At 40.2% G+C, this 19,978-nt stretch overlaps 1 protein-coding gene across 4 annotated transcripts in view; it reads left to right on the top strand.

Annotated features, from left to right (window-relative positions):
• Nucleotides 1-19,978, top strand: part of DCDC1 (doublecortin domain containing 1) — a 262,066-nt gene that overhangs the window by 90,835 nt on the left and 151,253 nt on the right. For all 4 annotated transcript variants that reach the window (XM_053389861.1, XM_053389869.1, XM_053389854.1 and 1 more), the window contains exons 9-10: nt 3,437-3,529; nt 14,528-14,698. In XM_053389861.1, coding sequence (XP_053245836.1) covers nt 3,437-3,529; nt 14,528-14,698 — 264 coding nt within the window. The remainder of the gene's footprint in view (nt 1-3,436; nt 3,530-14,527; nt 14,699-19,978) is intronic.

Raw genomic sequence — 19,978 nt, 5'->3', positions numbered from 1 at the left:
TCCCCTTTGTGTGAACAACCCTGCACGAGGCCTCCATTGAATATTACCATGTATTATATAAGATCTGGACCCGGGTGGCGCTGTGGTCTAAACCACTGAGCCTCTTGGGCTTGCCGATCAGAAGGTCGGCGGTTCGAATCCCCGCGGCGAGGTAAGCTCCCGTTGTTTGGTCCCAGCTCCTGCCAACCTAGCAGTTCAAAAGCACGTCAAAGTGCAAGTAGATAAATAGGTACCGCTCCAGCGGGAAGGTAAACGGTGTTTCCGTGCGCTGCTCTGGTTCGCCAGAAGCAGCTTAGTCATGCCGACCACACGACCTGGAAAAACTGTCTGTGGACAAACGCTGGCTCCCTCGGCCAGTAAAGCGAGATGAGCGCCGCAATCCCAGAGTTGTCTGTGACTGGACCTAACGATCAGGGGTACCTTTACCTTTACATAAGAGCAGCAGCCCAGTTCCAAAAATAAGCTTGCAGCATAGCCAGCACAGGCAGAATTTATAAAGTTTTATACAACATTGGTCCAAACTCAAGAAATATGTAGTATGTGCACTGCTCATGTAGATTCCTTAAATTTCATGGATTTTAATGGGATCTAAGTAACTGTTCTATACTCAAGATTATGTATATCACTATGGTCGCTAAATGATAAGGCCAAGCAATTTTTGGTCAGGTATGTTTAAGAAGACAAAGGTGCATGCTTTAGCTGCAATCTGTGATGTAATTAATCTGTGCCAATCGATTTGTTGCTAATCCAAAAAACTGATCTTCTGTCTCATTAGGATGCAGGACTACTGACTAAGTTCAGCTGCTGAAAATCATGGCAACAGTGTCAGGTGCTGATCTCTGTTGCACTTTCTACAGACCTCAATAAATTTCAGCTATAAATTACCCAACTCAGATAAACACCCCCTCCCCCTGGTGTCTCTTGTGTCTCTCTCTTGAAAATTATTCTTAATGCTGAGTTAGCCACACTCTTTTAACTCCTGCTCCGAGAGCTTTTAGTGTATTTGTTATTATACACTTTTGGGAAGTACTCTGGGAGAGGGACACTTTGGGTGTATTTGTCATTGTGACAAGCAAGTCAGGTACAGCTGAGGATCATTGCTACTGTATCCCAGGGCTGGCCTGTCTGAATGAAAATATAGTCTGGCTGGAAGAGGTTTGCTTTGGCTGATGTTTCCCCAGCTGCTCCACTGCTGTGTGAAGAGCAGACGCAGACTAGGAGAGGGATGATGGGATGCTTTCACAAAGGAGATTTGTCTTCATTGGAGGGACATGGATGGTATAGGTACCACCTGAAACTGAAACAAAATAAAAAAAATGCTTCCAGTAGCACCTTAGAGACCAACTAAGTTTGTTATTGGTATGAGATTTTGTGTGCACGAAAGCTCATACCAATAACAAACTTAGTTGGTCTCTAAGGTGCTACCGGAAGGAATTTTTTTTATTTTGTTTCAACTACAGCAGGCCAACGCAGCTACCTATCTGTAACCTGAATTCCAGACTGCTTTTCTTCCTTGCATTCAGTTTCATTCTCTAACTGAGATTAGCCAAACAACTGAAGTTAAAAGCTTCCAGTTCTGGGCAAAGGGCACCCAATAAGGAGCTAGAGACTAAAAAAGGGGAAATAAGTGGATTCGGGGAAGAAGCTGGCATTCTGGAACAGTACTTCACTGTTCTGTTGGGTAAGCTTCCTACTGGCTATGTGAGATGCAGTGTAGCTTGTTTTTCCACACACTTTAATGTCACATGAAATACAAACCTAGAAAGAACAAACTACAATTTCATACAGTCTTAACAAGAGAGATCTATTATGTGTCTCTTCCAGTTAAATTATGCCAAAAGTAAATATGCAGTAGGCATAAGTGACAGGAGAATTGTACCCTAAAAAAAAGAGAAAAAGAGGCATATTATCATTATGTCTGGGTACCTGAAGGAGATGCTATTAACACTGCATAATAATTTTCCAATGTGAAAATACACTCCCTTGATTTAACTTTTATTTAAATTTGTATACACCATAATATTGTATATTTAACATGCTTAATTCTCAACAATATAGAGACAAAAAATTAAATGCTTGTATGAGTAATCTGTTCATTTATAATAATAAGAGTGTATTGTACTCAAATGTTCATTTAATTTCCCCCCAGTGTGTGCTAATCCTTTTTTATTTGCCAGAGATGGATTAATCAGTAATTCTTTAGCATTACCTGTAACTTGTGCTGCCAGTTCTATCAGTTGAGCTTTCAGTTCATTTGGTACATCAGTGCCCAGTCATGTGACAATATGATTCTTGCATCAATAAGACTCATCCAGACTTTAGCTGTGCGTGAGAGTGAAAGAGTTTTATATATAAATAGTTTCTATAGACCTTAGCTTCCCAAAGTTGATACTGTGTCTCCCATCTACTAGATGGTGTTCCATTAAAATAACTGCAAATTTTGATGTTGACCATCTTGGCTGTGAGTCATAGATAGAATATTTGCTCCCTGCCTTGAGGCCTTTTGTTTGATTGGCTGTGTACTTCTGATTATTTTTATGATGACTTTTGTCACGTTTGTAGTTACGTAATTCTTAGCTGTTGTAAGATATATAATTCTTAAATGTTTTAACTTTGAAAAGGTGGCATACAAATAAAATGATGGATTGATTGAAGGTGAATTGTCCCTGTATTTCTACTCTAAAACTAAGCATGAGATAATCTAATTATCGTGGAACTTCTGTTTTTGAAGACCGTTCGGCTTCTGAAACTTTCAGTGGGCTGGCTGCAAAATAAATGAAAAAGAAAAACACGCCTCAGAAGTTGTTCGTCTTCCGAGGAATGTTCGAAAACTGGAGCACTTCCAGGTTTTCGGCGTTTGGGAGCCGAAACGTTCAGGAACAGAGCCGTTTGAGTTCTGAGGCTTGACTGTACTTCCCTAGTGGGAAAGCAAGATTATGGTTTCACACCCCGCCCACCATGTGCATCTGTCCTTTTCTCTAGGCATCTATAGGAATAGGATTAAAGTTTTAATGACATACACATGAAAAATCCAATATGTGTCGACCCAAACTCTACTACAGTTTCCAGAATATGAAGTAATTCTTTGGACCACATTTTACTCAAGTACACCCTGTCAAACTGGGATAGCTCAGTTGGTAGATCATGAGACTCTTAATGTTAGGGTTGTGGGTTCAAGCCCCACATTGGGCAAAAAATTCCTGCATTGCAGGGGACTGGCCTGGATGACCCTTGTGGTTCCTTCCAACTCTACAATTCTATGTTTCTAAAAGGCTATGGTGCTACAATAGGTGTCTGATGGTACAGGTGTGCCCAGTGGATGGGCAAGGCACTCATTCTCTTGTTCTTCCACTCAATATAGGAAGATCCAGGAAATCTAATGTCAAGAGCTGATAGAAATAATGTGTCTTTTCACAATTTTTGTCATCTTTTTTAGCTGGATTATGCAATAGATGGCCAGAAAGAGAAAATCACAGACAAGGGCATTCTATCAATGAAAAAAGAAGAATTATATTCAGAACAAGATGAAGTAAGTGAAGCAAAACAGCAGATACGGTTTTGTATACGTAACATTTCTTCTCCTCCTCAACACCGTTGACAAAGAAGTTATGTGGTTGGCTTATGACCTAAAATATAAGATTAAAATAATTGTCATAAATCTCAATGCAGCACAAAATCTGAAATTTAAACAGCAGAAAATAAAACTGAACTAAAAAAGTTTCTGAGGCTACCACCATATTAAAGGCAAAAACAGATTTTTAAAAGCCTGATTTTAAAAGGGCTGGAAAATAAAAAGTCTTGACCTGAAACCGAAAATACTTCAAAGTAAAAATATATTCAAGATACCGTACTTCAAGATACTTCTATACATTAGTAGCACAAGTATACAAGTTGTAGTTCCTTCCCAATTAATTAATTTGTTCAAATTCAGAAATGATTTTCATGCATTATTAGCTTAAGTGTAGATTAAGTGTAGCTTATTGAGATATTTTGTAATTTATCTTTTGAGGGTTGGGGTGGTTTTTCTTCTTGTTGTTTTTAAAACTGATGCATTAGAGGCCTACCCATAGCTGACAGAATTCAGTTCTACCATGGGCACAGCACTCATGTATAGAGGATTTTCTTCTTCTTCTTCTTCTTCTTCTTCATCATCACCATCACCATCACCATCACCATCACCATCACCATCACCATCACCATATAATTTTATTATTTATACCCAGCCACTCTAGGCCACTTACAGAATATATCAAAACATAATAAAACATACAGTGGTACCTCGCAAGATGAATGCCTCGTAAGACGAAAAACTCGCAAGACGAAAGAATTTTTCATTTTCTGAGTTGCTTCGCAAGACGAATTTCCCTATGGGCTTGCTTCGCAAGACGAAAACGTCTTGCAAGTTTGTTTCCTCAATGCATTTCTATGGGAATCCGTGCTTCGCAAGACGAAAAATTCGCAAGACGAAAAAACTCGCAGAACGAATTAATTTCGTCTTGCGAGGTACCACTGTAAAACATAAAAAACTTCCTGATGCCAGGCGGCCTTCAGATGTCTTCTAAAAGTTACATAGTTCTTTATCTCCTTACCTGCTTTACCTCCTTATCCCCTTTATCTTAAGGGAGGGTGTTCCACAGGGAGAGCACCACTACCAAGAAGGCCCTCTGCCTGGTTCCCTGTAACCTCACTTCTCACCGTTAGGATCATCTTCTTAGGATCAACAGAGCTGTATTTCATGCAACATTGGAAATTTACAAGGGCCATTGTGCAGAAAAGGAGGTCCATTATTATTATTATTATTTTATTATTATTATTATTATTACTACAATATAAAAACACAACAATACATGCATAACATGGCAACAAAACACACACACACATACACACACAAAACTCACAATACCCCACCCCAGTTAAAAAGCCGTAGATTGTTTAATCTACTGTTCACTTCACTTCTCCACTCACAGCGCTGGTCATATGCCCTACTTTTTGTGTCCAAACTCCTGAAGCCCCAGGTGGGATCCCTGCAGGGGTTTATGAAGTGGCCAACCTTCCTTCCTCCCCCATACTGTATTGCCTGCCCATGCACCGGTTGTGACATAATGCAGAATAGCACAATGACCTTTTAAAGTGGAAATCAAGCCCACAGACCCTTTGCCAATGTAGAGTCTTGATAAAATTCTTTTCCTGTTCTGTTAACTAGTACAGTGGTACCTCAGGTTACAGACACTTCAGGTTACAGACTCCGCTAACCCAGAAATAATACCTCGGGTTAAGAACTTTGCTTCAGGATGAGAACAGAAATCGTGCTCCAGCGGCGCAGCGGCAGTGGGAGGCCCCATTAGCTAAAGTGGTACCTCAGGTTATGAACAGTTTCAGGTTAAGAACGGACCTCCGGAACGAATTAAGTACTTAACCTGAGGTACCACTGTACTCAAGTCCACAAAACTGAAGTCCACCAAATTTATCTGAATACCTGCCGTTCATAATGTGTGGGAGAATGAAGATAGCAAGCTGCAAACGTAACACCTGTTCTGGACTGGGTCTTCCTTAGGTGAACCAGAACTACTTTGGTCCGTCTCCCAGCCAATCATTATAAAGCACACAGAGAAAGCAGTGGCACTTCCTAACAGATTACTAAGACCGGCCAACCCATGAGGCAAGGTGAGGTGACTGCCTCAGGTGGCCAGATTCACAGGGGCAGCAGATCCCGATGTAGATCTTTATTCAGGACTGGCTCACCCACAAGGCAAGGTGAGGCAACCATTTTAGATGGCAGCAAATCCTAATGTCAGTCTTTCTTCCCACCTTGTTCCTGATGTAGATCTTCACTGGTGGGAAGGGGAGCACCATTTTAGGGTCTGTCTCAGGTGCCAAAATGTCTTGGGCCAGCCCTGCAGATGACAAAACTGAGCAAAGAACTCTCGGAGTAATCCACTGCTTTGGCTATATTTTTCAATACTTGGCCCCCTTAATCAGCTACAAAAGGAGAAACTGCATGGATCTTGATCTCCTCATGCTGTCCCACCCAACCCCCACCAGGGGGAAAAAACTAATTTTGCTCCAACTGCTAGTTGCCCTGGGACTGTAGAACTGAAGATAGCACACACTGGCCCCATCTCTTGGCTGGCAAACTAAGGTCTTACGGATTGTGTGTGTGGTGTTTGTTTGTTTCTTTGCTATGTACTGTATTGTTGCTATTAATTGTAAGTGCCTTGAGGATAAATCAACTGGAAGGCTCTGCTTTCAATGTAAATAAGTATCCATGCCCTTCTCTCACACATTGGGGACACCACAGGGCCTGGAACTGTCCTTCAAGAAAGAAATAATGTCTCCTGGCCCATTTTGAGTGATCTCCAAACACATGTCCTCATGGTCAGTGGCAGTATTCAAATACGCCAATCACCCATTGATATTCCTTTGTATCAGCAGCAAAATTTTCTTAGAATAGTTTCAGTGAAGTTAGATATTCATAAGCATGACAAATTAGTATTTTCTTCTAAGTTCTGCATAAACATGTATAGTGGCTTATTATGACCTATGCATTTATTCATTGTTTGGTTGTAAGTTGCTTTGGGCAGGATAAAGTGACTAACGAATTTAATAAATAAAAGAAGCATATTACAGATTTGTCAAAAATGTACTATTACAGACATACAAATTAAAACTTTAAAACAGAAACGTGTGGATGATTCTGTGTGCCATGTTTAGCCACTGACCTTCTGCTGGAGCCAAATAGATAGTTCTTATATGCCCATGTGAAGCATTTTAGACTCTTTGGGTAGTGGAATTAAGGATACAAGGAGCATAGGAAGCTGTCTTTTCACTGAATCAGATCACTCATACATCCAGCTCAGTATTATCTACACCAATGTTTCTCAAACTTGGCTCTCCAGCTGTTGTTGGAATACAACTCCCATTATCCCTAGCTAGCAGGACCAGTGGTCTGTATGATGGGAGTTGTAGTCCAAAAACAGCTGGAGATCCAAGTTTGAGAAATACTGATCTACACTGATTACTGGCAGCTGTTCTCCAGGGTTTCAGATGGGAGTCTTTACCTGGAGGAATTGAACCTAGATGTAGTCTAGGTGTCTGAATATATATCTTATTCTTTTATAAGAAATTTCTCTAAGCCCCGCTGCATAAAATACAACCCCAAACCTGTCAAGATGAGCTCCATTTTTAATCATGCAGACAAAAAAAAAAATTCTGCAATTCTGTACATGGGTTCAGTGGGATTTATTTCTAGGTAAGTATGTATAGGAATTCAGCACAGGCTAGGGGACATTGACGCAGTGCAGTTGCCTCTCAAGAAGCCTCTGGCAGTGGAGAGAAGTAGCCCTATATATGTGTGGGAGGCTTTCTTGTACTAGATTCCAAAGCAGAGTGATCAGCTACTGCTGGTGGCTCTCTTGCCAAAGGTAGCCAATGGAAAGCCCCTAAATGGGACTTTGGGGGGCAGATCGGTGATGGGATGGCAGAGGCTCTGGATCCACAAGATCAATAACTCCTTCGAGTCAATGAGGGGCCCAATCTTTAGTCCCCACGACTGCTCTAATGTGGCAGTTGTGCAGCAAAAAACAAAACACAAAACTCTGTACTACCACATTATGCCCTGGCCAGCAGGGCTATGGATGCAATGGAAGAGCCACAGGCCCTGTTATTGCTGTTCCAAAGGAAAATGTTAACTAAATTCTTACTTTATGGAAAAACTGTAGTTTACAGCATCAAGACATAGTGTGCTAATCATAAGATTCTGCAGGAAACATTGTAATGAAGAACTATTAAATCAAGACTTTTCCTTGCAAAGCTTCATGCTGTGAACTTGACAGCATATTCTATAAGTGAAATAATACAAAATTGCTTCAAAGCAAAATTGGAGCATTATCTCCATGTCGATTTCTGGAGTACCCAAGCCTTCTTCTTTCAGAGAGAAGATTAAGACATTTAACTAATTTTATTACAATACTATTAGTAAAATCTTTTGCTGCTATTTTGAAGTCTGAACTCTTGCAGTGCTTGAAATTCATTTAGAACCCAGTAGCTAATTGTTATTCCTGGTTAATAATCCAGATGTTGTAGAAATAAATTTAGTACTTATTTTCAAGCCATAACAGAAAAACTAAGGTTACTATATAATAAGATAACTCATTTCTAGACCTCTTTAAACAGTGGTTGGCATTTAATGGAACTTGGTTTTGTTTTCTACACTGAAGATTTTCTCCAAACTGTTCGACTATTTTATCCAAAACCTTGGTTCGTTGCTGTTATTTTAATTCAGTCATCTCAGCTCCTGATATAGTAATTAAAAGCGTGCATATATAAAGCATGAGTTGAGTTGAATGTGGTGTTCCATGAATGAAAGGGAAGGGGAGGAAAGCTTTTTCAACTCCCCACTCTTCACTGTAGCCCACCACCTTCCATGCTTTTCTGGAGGGTCCTTCAAATCTGCGCTCCTGTTTTTAGGGGATGCAGCAGGAATCCATGAAATCTACTTCACTGCCCAACACCTAGCAACATTCTATATGCTTACCAGTATACGTGCCTCTACCTCAGTTCTCTTTAAATGATTCCCCATGGAGGCAAACCTGTGAAACGTTTACATCAGAATTATTCGTCCATATGGCTATTTCTGGAATAGCTTCTGGGCAGGATTCCCACAAGGGGGAAATCTCATAGCTTGCGTGTTTCATTGCATACCTAGAAGTCAGCATTATGTCAAAATAGGACCCGAGTGATTGTAGCATTCACCTCACTTGCAAAGTGTGTTGCACTTGTGCACTGGCACTGTGGTCTAAACCACTGAGCCTCTTGGGCATGCCAGTCAGAAGGTCGTTAGTTCGAATATGTGTGGCGGGGTGAGCTCCTGTTGCTCTGTGCCAGCTTCTGCCAACCTTGAGTAAACAAACAAACCCCTGTGTTGCAAAATGTGAAAATTTCTAGAGATCCTACAGATTCCATAGTTACTATTTTAAAAACAGTCCCACAGCAAGCTTATTTTATTGGTGTTATTGATAAACATACTTTTGAGTTCCTTTTACCTCCGTTTCTTTGCATTCCAGTTTTTTATTGTCTTCCCAAGATCCATAAGGACATTCATTCTCCCCCTGGTAGGCCTACATGAGCGATTTCCCATGATATGATGCACTTTCACTAATAGATGCATTTATAGGCACATTTTAACATATACATTTTTGTACACATTACTTGACTGGAGCACTGCAAAATTTGGATAAGTGTGAATTTCAAAGGGTATCTTTGATACTGTTTGCATATTTTTTTTGGAAAGTGTTCACCCTTGATGCAAACTGAATTGAATTTCTTCCCCATCTCTAGTTGTGGTCCATTTCCCATATATTGCTAATAATGTAGTCTTTGAATTTTCATCTACTGGCTAAATTGGGTTCACTTCCACCTGGCCTGTCCCCTTAGTACTGGAATTCCTGCCAAGCCTCTCCACAGCTCTGTAGATTTCACAAGTTGCTGCTCACAACTTCCAAACCTATTTCTCCTTCAGGTCATAGAATATGTTTGTGTTTTTATAGCAGAAAAACAAAGCGGAAGCAAGGCACTGATTTCATTGCATGGTGCACATTGGGTTGAAAAACAGAATGACTGGGATGCTACCTCACAGAGAGAAGATTAGGTGACCTTAGGTTCCTTCTATATCCACTACTCCTCAATATGTTGCTTCAGAAGAAGTTCTGTGACAGCTCAGTTCCTTGGTCTTGTGTGTGTATGTGCTTATTATATCTCAATACTTGGAGTGTGCTATGGACACACATTTCACAAAGTGAAAAGCAACCCAGCAGGTGCTTTTTGCTGGTGATCTAACGCAGGTATGTTAGTAAAGTTAGAAGAGGCAACCCCCCCTACCCCACTTATGTACATGTTTACCTTTGCTTGGTAGAAAGCACCAAACAGAAGCAAAATAAATGCATCTATGTAAATCTGACCTAAGAAGTCAAAACAAAGATAGGCTCTCTTCTTAGCAGCAGCCTCCCTTTTCTGGCTACTTGCAGTCTATCCAACCAAATCCATGCTGAGTTTTTCTGGAGAACGAGTACATGTTTTGTGAAGCACAATGAGAGTATGCATTGCCCCCCCCCCAACTTATGCATACATAAAGCCTTCTTTTGTGAGAAGGATTCATAGGGTCAGATAATGTGCAAAGGGAAAGGCTATATATCTCACAGGCCTGCATGTTTCCACATGGATGCTTCTCCACACACAGACTGAATTATGAACAGACCTATTAATACGGGGATCACAAAAGGTCAAGTTTTGTCTTCTTTCACAATTGTATTTGAATGGGGGGAGAGGGATTTTATTTTAGAAAAAAAAAGATTCACAATGAAGAATTTTATAGTGACTTTTTTCTTCTTTATCTTTTGCAGCATAGAGAAATAGAAAAAAAATATTCTAATGTGCAATGGTTTAGGAACATAGACTTTTGATATTGTTGGTTTTGGTCACTTGCAGATTGACCTTTGAAACTATCTTGTTTCCAAAAGAGTGAGAAAAAAACAGGAAAGACATTTTGTAGCATAGTCTATTGATGAAAGGTACATCTGATGTAGCCAGAGAAACATTAAGAGCATTGCTAACAAATAATAACAGATACCGGTACTTCTTTATCAAGATGCAACTCAAAGTCCACATACAAACTTTAAGTGAGCTAAGAAAGCTGAATTAGCAGGCAAAGTTGATAATCTGTAACCTTAGTAATCATCTTTAAAATGTGTGTCATTATTCTCTTTATGTATATGCCACCAGTATATACATTGGTGGGGGATGTATACTTGTGGCAAATATAAAGAGAACAATTACACACATTACTCTGGTGTGTCAAACAGTATTCACATAATGAGAAATAATGGCATCACCGAAAAGCTCTATACAAATACATTAAAAGTGTTTTAATCCAAATATAAAGGCAACATGGTTTTAACGTATAGGATGGCATATAAACAAGACTCAACAACCTGCCTCATTTAATGCTAATGTTACCATCTCACATCTTACAATGTAAACATTTTGGCATTGTCTGTCTATCCTATTAGTTCATATGGATAATGTACTTTCTTTTGTTCTTCTGCTTGCTTTTTCTTAATAGTTGTTAATGGCAAGGACAGCAGTGCCTTAGGAGTGAATTGCCTTGCAAACTATCGTTCTCTTCACAAGATATTCTTATGCATACCCAACTTATCTTCCTGGAACATGAAGGATAAAAGGGAAGGAATTGGCTATTTTTAAACCCAGTGCCAGAAATGGGCTTGGGGTCATATTTGGTATGGCAAGTCGCTCTCCGTTGTCCTCATAGCTGATTTACGCCAAATAATCTTGTCTAGCAGCATGGTGCCAAATGGTGGATGCAGTAGAATTAGCAAATCAAACCACTCACACAGATTGGTGGGCCTGGTAAAAGCTGTCACCACTCCAGAAAAAAAGGAATGACTGTAGCATCTCTTTGGGATGGCTCAACAGATGCCTCCATTAATGGTGAGAAATTCACCACAATCAGTCAGAATTATTTACAAGATGGGTTAAACCACAGAGCCTAGGACTTGCCAATCAGAAGGTTGGCGGTTCGAATCCCCTTGACGGAGTGAGCTCCCATTGCTTGGTCCCTGCTCCTGCCAACCTAGCAGTTCGAAAGCACCTCAAAGTGCAAGTAGATAAATAGATACCGCTCTGGTGGAAAGGTAAACGGCGTTTCCGTGCGCTGCTCTGGTTCGCCAGAAGCGGCTTAGTCATGCTGGCCACATGACCCGGAAGCTGCACGCTGGCTCCCTCGGCCAGTAAAGTGAGATGAGCGCTGCAACCCCAGAGTCAGCCATGACTGGACCTAATGGTCAGGGGTCCCCTTTACCTTACTTAAATATATTATAAATTCATTTTTTAAACAGATATAATATCAAAAGTAACTGATGACTGTACCCTAATAATTGGTGTTAAGTGGTCAGAATGCCCAGGATTCCTGCCACTATGCTGTCAGGCATTACCTGTACAATTAGCAGTTCTATACTGTTGTAGATGGCTGCTGACTTTGCATGACTTAAAGCATTTGTAGAGTTGGAAGGGGGCTCCTAGGGTCATCTAGTCTAACTCCTTGCAATGTAGGAATCTCAACTAAAGCATCCATGACAGATGGCCATACAACCTCTGCTTAAAAACCTTGCCGTCCATGTCTCTTGGCCTTTGCACACCATGCCTCTCCTTGAAAATGCCCCTCACAAATGCGCCTGTTTACAAGTCCTGGCCATAAGCTCCAGGAGGCTGCAATCAGCTAAACTGAACTGCTGGCTGCCAACTCTTCTAGAGGCAGGGTAATATAAGGCCTTTCATGTCCTAGAATGGAAGAAACCTGAACTGATGATACATCAGTCCCAATGTGTCAAGAAGGACACTGACAAACTGGAACGTGTCCAGAGGAGGGCAACCAAAATGGTCAAAGGCCTGGAAACGATGCCTTATGAGGAACGGCTAAGGGAGCTGGGCATGTTTAGCCTGGAGAAGAGGAGGTTAAGGGGTGATATGATAGCCATGTTCAAATATATAAAAGGATGTCACATAGAGGAGGGAGAAAGGTTGTTTTCTGCTGCTCCAGAGAAGCGGACACGGAGCAATGGTTCCAAACTACAAGAAAGAAGATTCCACCTAAACATTAGGAAGAACTTCCTGACAGTAAGAGCTGTTTGACAGTGGAATTTGCTGCCAAGGAGTGTGGTGGAGTCTCCTTCTTTGGAGGTCTTTAAGCAGAGGCTTGACAACCATATGTCAGGAGTGCTCTGATGGTGTTTCCTGCTTGGCAGGGGGTTGGACTCGATGGCCCTTGTGGTCTCTTCCAACTCTATGATTCTATGATTCTATGATTGGGGAAAGAGATTTCCTAGAAGAATAGCTACTCGATGTGATCGAATGCTGTGATCTCTGTGCAGAGGTGCGATCAACCATCTTTCTCTCCACTGCTTCCATGTTTGACTAGAAACAACCCAAATCTTCTGTTAGGAGCAGCATTGCTCTGATACCACAGGAGTATCCAGTATCATGTTGCATTATATTTAACGGTAAGCTCTGGATGACTGGACAAACACTTCTTATGCTTTCTGAGAGATTGCAGCATGGTTCTGAAGCACAAGGAAAGCACCAATGAATTCTAGGCATCAAAGTTACACGAAATAAGAATAGAGATATCTTGAAATGCAGACTTAGCCTAATTGCAGGCAGTGTGTAGCATATCTGGTTTAAAGCAATATCTGAGACATGAGACATATCACTTTGGCAATGTTGCATCCCTGCTCCGTACATAACACACTCCTCTCCACTACAGTGGTACCTTGGGTTACATACGCTTCAGGTTACATACGCTTCAGGTTACACACTTCGCTAACCCAGAAATAGTGCTTCAGGTTAAGAACTTTGCTTCAGGATAAGAACAGAAATCATGCTCTGGCAGCGCGGCAGCAGTGGGAGGCCTCATTAGCTAATGTGGTGTTTCAGGTTAAGAACAGTTTCAGGTTAAGAACGGACCTCCGGAACAAATTAAGTACTTAACCTGAGGTACCACTGTACTTCTGTTTCCTTCCTTTCTAGGCAGCCACCCTTCCTAGTAATGTTCTTTTAAAATTCTCTTTGCAGATATAACAAATTTACAAGCTTTTATATGTGACTTGTATATTTATCTTCACTCTGTTACTATTAATGTGCGTTCTACAGAATTCAGTAAGTGACGGAACATGTTTATTTAGTAGATGAACTATACATTGTAATCAATTGAAAGTAATTGCATGCACTGTTAAAACATCTTTGCATATTTAACATCCCACAGAATCAAACAAAAGAGAGGTGAGAAAGAAGAGTTTATCTTCAGGATATTAGGGAAAGGAAGTACACCCACTCACTCCTAACTTGGATTAGATGTAGAGAAGGGCCTCACATCCTTTGTCCTCTTACCCCACCCTACCCACTATACAAAAAATGCATTTTTCAGTTTGCTGATAAAGCATTTCCCCCATTTCTTTCTTTCTTGGATAAACAGTTTTATTGGTTTCTGGCTTCCCTCCTCCAATAACAACGATAACAACTGTTATTATTACTATTATTTGACTTGTTAGTTGCTTATTACCCATAGGCCTCCAAGCAGCATCCTGTTGTTACTAATATGCATTCTAAAAAATTCATTAAGTGGCTGAACATGTTAATCTAGTAGCAAATGACCTATACATTTTAATTAATTCAAAATAATTACAAGCAATATTAAAGCATCTTAGCATCCTTAAATAGGACAAAGTAGAGCTCCTTTGATTTAATTACTTTTGCCTGCTCATTCTTGTGTGTCTATTTGGGTATATTTCTTTCTAAAATAGGTGGCTATATGGGGGGGGGGGAGTACAGATATTCTATATTTTTTGCCAGACTTTGCAAAGAAATGTCATCTCTTCCTTCAGGTTTATAATGAACATTCTAATAGGTGTGACATCAACAATTGCCTCTTGCTAACAGCTCTCATAATTTAACCCTTCAGGTGAACAAGTTGATTGATGAACTGCAGGCAGCTATCAAGAGCTACAAAGGTCACCTCTCTAAGCTTGCCCCTCAGTTACAGGCGGAACAGGAACAATGTGCTTCTTATGTCTACCAACATATTAAAGAACTTCCTGCAAACACAGTTTCCTCTCAGGGACTGCAGCTAAAGGTATGTGTAGTTTAATAGCTATTGCAGTTTGCCATCTGTGTTTTTTTTTAATGTGTGCATTCAGTTATATCCAATGTAAATTCTCAGTTTTATACTTTGCTTAATCTGAGATGATGTTTCAATATCTTCCTTAAAATTTTCATTTTTAATAGTTGTAAGTCTAATAAGAACAACACTTTAATCCAATATAGAAAAAAGAGTAAGAGGGATACATTACATCTTGCACATAGGAACATATTCCCAAGCACAAAAATACATGAAAATAACTTCAGTTATGAATAACACACATGTCTAAATTGTAGCTTTTGGTGGCAGGGGCCATATCATAGCAGGCAGCAACTTACATGTACTTTCATTCCTGAATAAGGCCTTCATGCAGGGCTCAAAAAGAGTTTTCTTCTTATGACTCTGCAGGGGTGTGTGTGAGAAAAGGCCCTTCTCTTCAATCTCCAAACCTCTCCACACACTTGACATTCACAAGCAGATAGCTTCTGAGCTCATGCTTAGGTAGAATTTTTGTAGTATTGTCAGATGATAATATTGTTTTAAACTATATACCAACTATATGGGGTATGGCAAAGGGTCAACATAAATTAAGTTTCTGTGCTTGCTCTTTTGGTGAAAGACTGATATTAATTCATTGGAAAGATAATACTGTGGCTCCCTTCGATGAGTGGATAGAATATATAACAATTCTAGCAACAAATGAATGGATTGCTTGGTGTGGAAGGAAAATGGACTGAAGTGTAGAAAAATGGCTGCATGCTTCTCTCTGGGAGCTGCCATAGTTGGGCTTACTGTATCATGTGGACCAGGTTAGTGTTACAGAGAGGATTAAATGGGAGAGAACCATTTCCATCCCCTTGAGCTTCTTATAGTGACTACTATATGATTTTAGACGACTCTACACATGGACATCACCAGATGGGCAGCATCGAAATCAGATTGATTATATTCTCTGCAGCCAAAGATGGAGAAGCTCTATACAGTCAGCAAAAACAAGACCTGGCGCTGACTGTGGCTCAGATCATTAGCTTCTTATAGCAAAATTCAAGCTTAAACTGAAGAAAGTAGGAAAAACCACTGGGCCGGTAAGATACGATCTAAGTCAAATCCCTTATGAATACACAGTGGAAGTGAGGAACAGATTTAAGGATTTAGATTTGGTGGACAGAGTGCCTGAAGAACTATGGATGGAGGCTCGTAACATTATACAGGAGGCAGCAACGAAAACCATCCCAACGAAAAGGAAATGCAAGAAAGCAAAGTGGCTGTCCAATGAGGCCTTACAAATAGTGGGAGAGAGAAGGCAAGCAAAATGCGAGGGAGATAGTGAAAGATACAGGAAATTGAATGCAGATTTCCAAAGAATAGCAAGGAGAGGAAAACAATAGAATGGGAAAAACCAGAGATCTGTTCAAGAAAATTGGAGATATGAAAGGAACATTTCGTACAAAGATTACCATAATAAAAGACAAAAGTGGAAAGGACCTAACAGAAGCAGAAGACATCAAGAAGAGGTGGCAAGAATACAAAGAGGAACTATACCAGAAAGAAATGGATGTCTCGTATACCCCAGGTAGTGTGGTTGCTGACCTTGAGCCAGACATCCTGGAGAGTGAAGTCAAATGGGCCTTAGAAAGCACTGCTAATAACAAGGCCAGTGGAAGTGATGATATTCCAGCTGAACTATTTAAAATTTTAAAAGATGATGCTGTTAAGGTGCTACACTCAATATGCCAGCAAATTTGGAAAACTCAGCAGTGGCCAGAGGATTGGAGAAGATCAGTCTACATCCCAATCCCCAAGAAAGGCAGTGTCAAAGAATGCTCTAACTACCACACAATTGCACTCATTTCACACGCTAGCAAGGTTATGCTTAAAATTCTACAAGGCAGGCTTAAGCAGTATGTGGACCGAGAACTCCCAGAAGTGCAAGCTGGATTTCGAAGGGGCAGAGGAACCAGAGACCAAATTGCAAACATGCGCTGGATTATGGAGAAAGCTAGAGAGTTCCAGAAAGGCATCTACTTCTGCTTCATGGACTATGCAAAAGCCTTTGACTGTGTCGACCACAGCAAACTATGGCAAGTTCTTAAAGAAATGGGAGTGCCTGATCACCTCATCTGTCTCCTGAGAAATCTCTATGTGGGACAAGAAGCTACAGTTAGAACTGGATATGGAACAACTGATTGGTTCAAAATTGGGAAAAGAGTACGGCAAGGCTGTATTTTGTCTCCCTGCTTATTTAACTTATATGCTGAATTCATCATGCGAAAGGCTGGACTGGATGAATCCCAAGCCGGAATTAAGATCGCCGGAAGAAATATCAACAACCTCAGATATGCAGATGACACAACTTTGATGGCAGAAAGTGAGGAGGAATTAAAGAACCTCTTGATGAGGGTGAAACAGGAGAGCGCAAAATATGGTCTGAAGCTCAACATCAAAAAAACGAAGATCATGGCCACTGGTCCCATCACCTCCTGGCAAATAGAAGGGGAAGAAATGGAGGCAGTGAGAGATTTTACTTTTTGGGGTTCCATGATCACTGCAGATGGTGACAGCAGTCATGAAATTAAAAGACCCCTGCTTCTTGGGAGAAAAGCGACGACAAACCTAGACAGCACCTTAAAAAGCAGAGACATCACCTTGTTGACTATGGTCTGTCTAGTTAAAGCTATGGTTTTCCCAGTAGTGATGTATGGAAGTGAGAGCTTGACCATCAAGAAGGCTGATTGCCGAAGAATTCATGCTTTTGAATTATGGTGCTGGAGGAGACTCTTGAGAGTCCCATGAACTGCAAGAAGATCAAACCTATCCATTCTGAAGGAAATCAGCCCTGAGTGCTCACTGGAAGGACAGATCGTGAAGCTGAGGCTCCAATACTATGGCCACCTCATGAGAAGAGAAGACTCCCTGGAAAAGACCCTGATGTTGGGAAAGATGGAGGGCGCAAGGAGAAGGGGACAACAGAGGACGAGATGGTTGGACAGTGTTCTCGAAGCTACAAACATGAATCTGACCAAACTGCGGGAGGCAGTGGAAGACAGGAGTGCCTGGCGTGCTCTGGTCCATGGGGTCACGAAGAGTCGGACACGACTAAACGACTAAACAACAACAACAACAATATGATTTTATGATTGAATTTTACTCTGATTTTATTTCTAAAAATAATTTCGTATTGTTTTTATTATAAACTGATTTGTGCATTTCATTGTGCAAATATAAACATTTTACTACAAATTAAAGAAACGTCTACCTGCATATTGGCTTTACTTATCATGTTAAGGCATCTTAATTGGCTCACAGTTGAAAAGTAAATATGTACTGCTATACTACTTTCTTCCTTGGATTACTTGGAACAGGAAAAACAAATATAACACATATATTACAACAATATTGTCAATATGTCCATCTCAGTGTGAGAGTAATCAAATATCCCCAGTTGGTGCTTGTTGTTTCTTGATTCTATTTCCAATTTCTTTCATTTTTGTAGGGTTTCCACTGTTCTGTAGTTTTACTTTTGCTTTTACTCTTTAGCTGATACTCGGAGAGTCTTCCTAGGTGGTCTGGTTAGCTGTTTCAACCAACATGGTGCAGAATATTGGAAAATCCTGTGTGTATTCTACTGCTTAGATGTTAAAGCTCTAGAAGATGCTATTACATTTCTCAGGATTGTTTCCTGATTTCTGACTGATATAAACTGCTTCATTATTTCCCTTTACAGTGGTTTTAACTGAATTTATCCATGCACTTTTAGTGTAAAGTTAAGGTAAAGTTTAGATATTAACCTTAACTGTTGCAGTTACTTCACAGCTATTAGTCAAAACAAAATTTTTTTCCCCTTCCAGTAGCACCTTAAAGACCAACTAAGTTAGTTCTTGGTATGAGCTTTCGTGTGCATGCACACTTCTTCAGATTCACAGCTATTAGTGATTCATTGTGGTTGAATGTATTTTATATCTTACTTCAAATTTGTATACCAGGGTTTTTTTTTGCAAAGTTCTCTTTGGCATTACTACACATTGGCTCAATTCAGAAGTCATGGTTTTGATTCTCCAAACCATGGTTTAGAGCAAGACTTGGGTTGATTTCATTGTGCTATATTCAAAGAGGTGTGTGTGTGTGTGTGTATTCAGCAAGGAGTTCCTTGAGCCACATGCAGTTGTTCTGACAACAAATGAGAAGGACTTATTCCTGTATAGAAGTTAAAGCAGCAACCACCAAAGTTTTATAGGCATTGCTTGTTTAATATTGCAGTGCCTTTTATTTTTAAGGTAGCCCAGGACTTATACAAAAGAAAGAGCAAAAGCATCAGTTCAGCTTGAGTACTATCATCCCCCTCTATTTTTGCGTTATTATGTCTCTCTTCGCTTCTCTGCACTTGGGTGGGAAATTGTTTTGGCTGTAATATAGGAAATAGGTACTGCTCAGTGGCTCTTAGTGTAACACCTACTGTGAGGTTTAACAGAACTTTTAACAGTTTGTTTAGTAGTGGTGGAGGAACTAATGTGGCCCTTGTGTGTTGTCACTAGTTTTTCTCAGGTTGGCAGCTGGCATTGGAAACATGCTGGTCTAGAGAGATGTTGTTTTCCACTGTGCCTGAGCATTTTCAGACATTGTAGAAACACTGAAAGAAGTAATAGCCACAGTGTTCTTCCTGTAATCTCACTTCTTACAAAAGTCTGTGATAATGGACTTAAGATGTCTAACGAAAGTGTGGTCCCAAATAGTAGATGTTTCCATACTCTTGGATAGGAGTTGATATTATATAAGTTGGCTGATCTCATGTCTTCCTGTTGTTCTTGTTTGCCCCAGAGATAGAGTTCTTTCTCACCAGGAATAAAAATAGCCATACATTCTATATTTTCATTTTATTTTTTGTGCCTTCCTGCAGCTCTGCACTGAAAATCTGGCAATTGCAGAAAACAGGCATCTCATGCTAATTATTTATATAGTATGCAAATTGTAAAGTATAAACTTTTTATTAGGTAATATTTTCAAATCAAATATCTTTATTGTGGTCCATAGACCTACAAAACAGTTTTGAAACAAGATACAGTTAAAACAACCAAACAACAGGCAAAAGAGACAGAGGGAGTCATTTCATTATGTCTAGAGCATGATGGTCTTTGTTTCTTGCGACCTCTGAAAGAAACTTTGCCACAGTCAGTGTAATATCATTTGACCTATCCTCCAGAAGGTATTTAATATGGGAAGCTTTAGATTTTCCCTGCAAATTTGCTAGTAAGGGTTTGATCAGTTGATCCCTTGCTT

The sequence above is a fragment of the Podarcis raffonei genome, chromosome 1 (assembly GCF_027172205.1).
Source record: "Podarcis raffonei isolate rPodRaf1 chromosome 1, rPodRaf1.pri, whole genome shotgun sequence".
Taxonomy (NCBI): Eukaryota; Metazoa; Chordata; class Lepidosauria; order Squamata; family Lacertidae; genus Podarcis; species Podarcis raffonei.
This window is presented reverse-complemented; position numbering and strand designations above follow the sequence as displayed.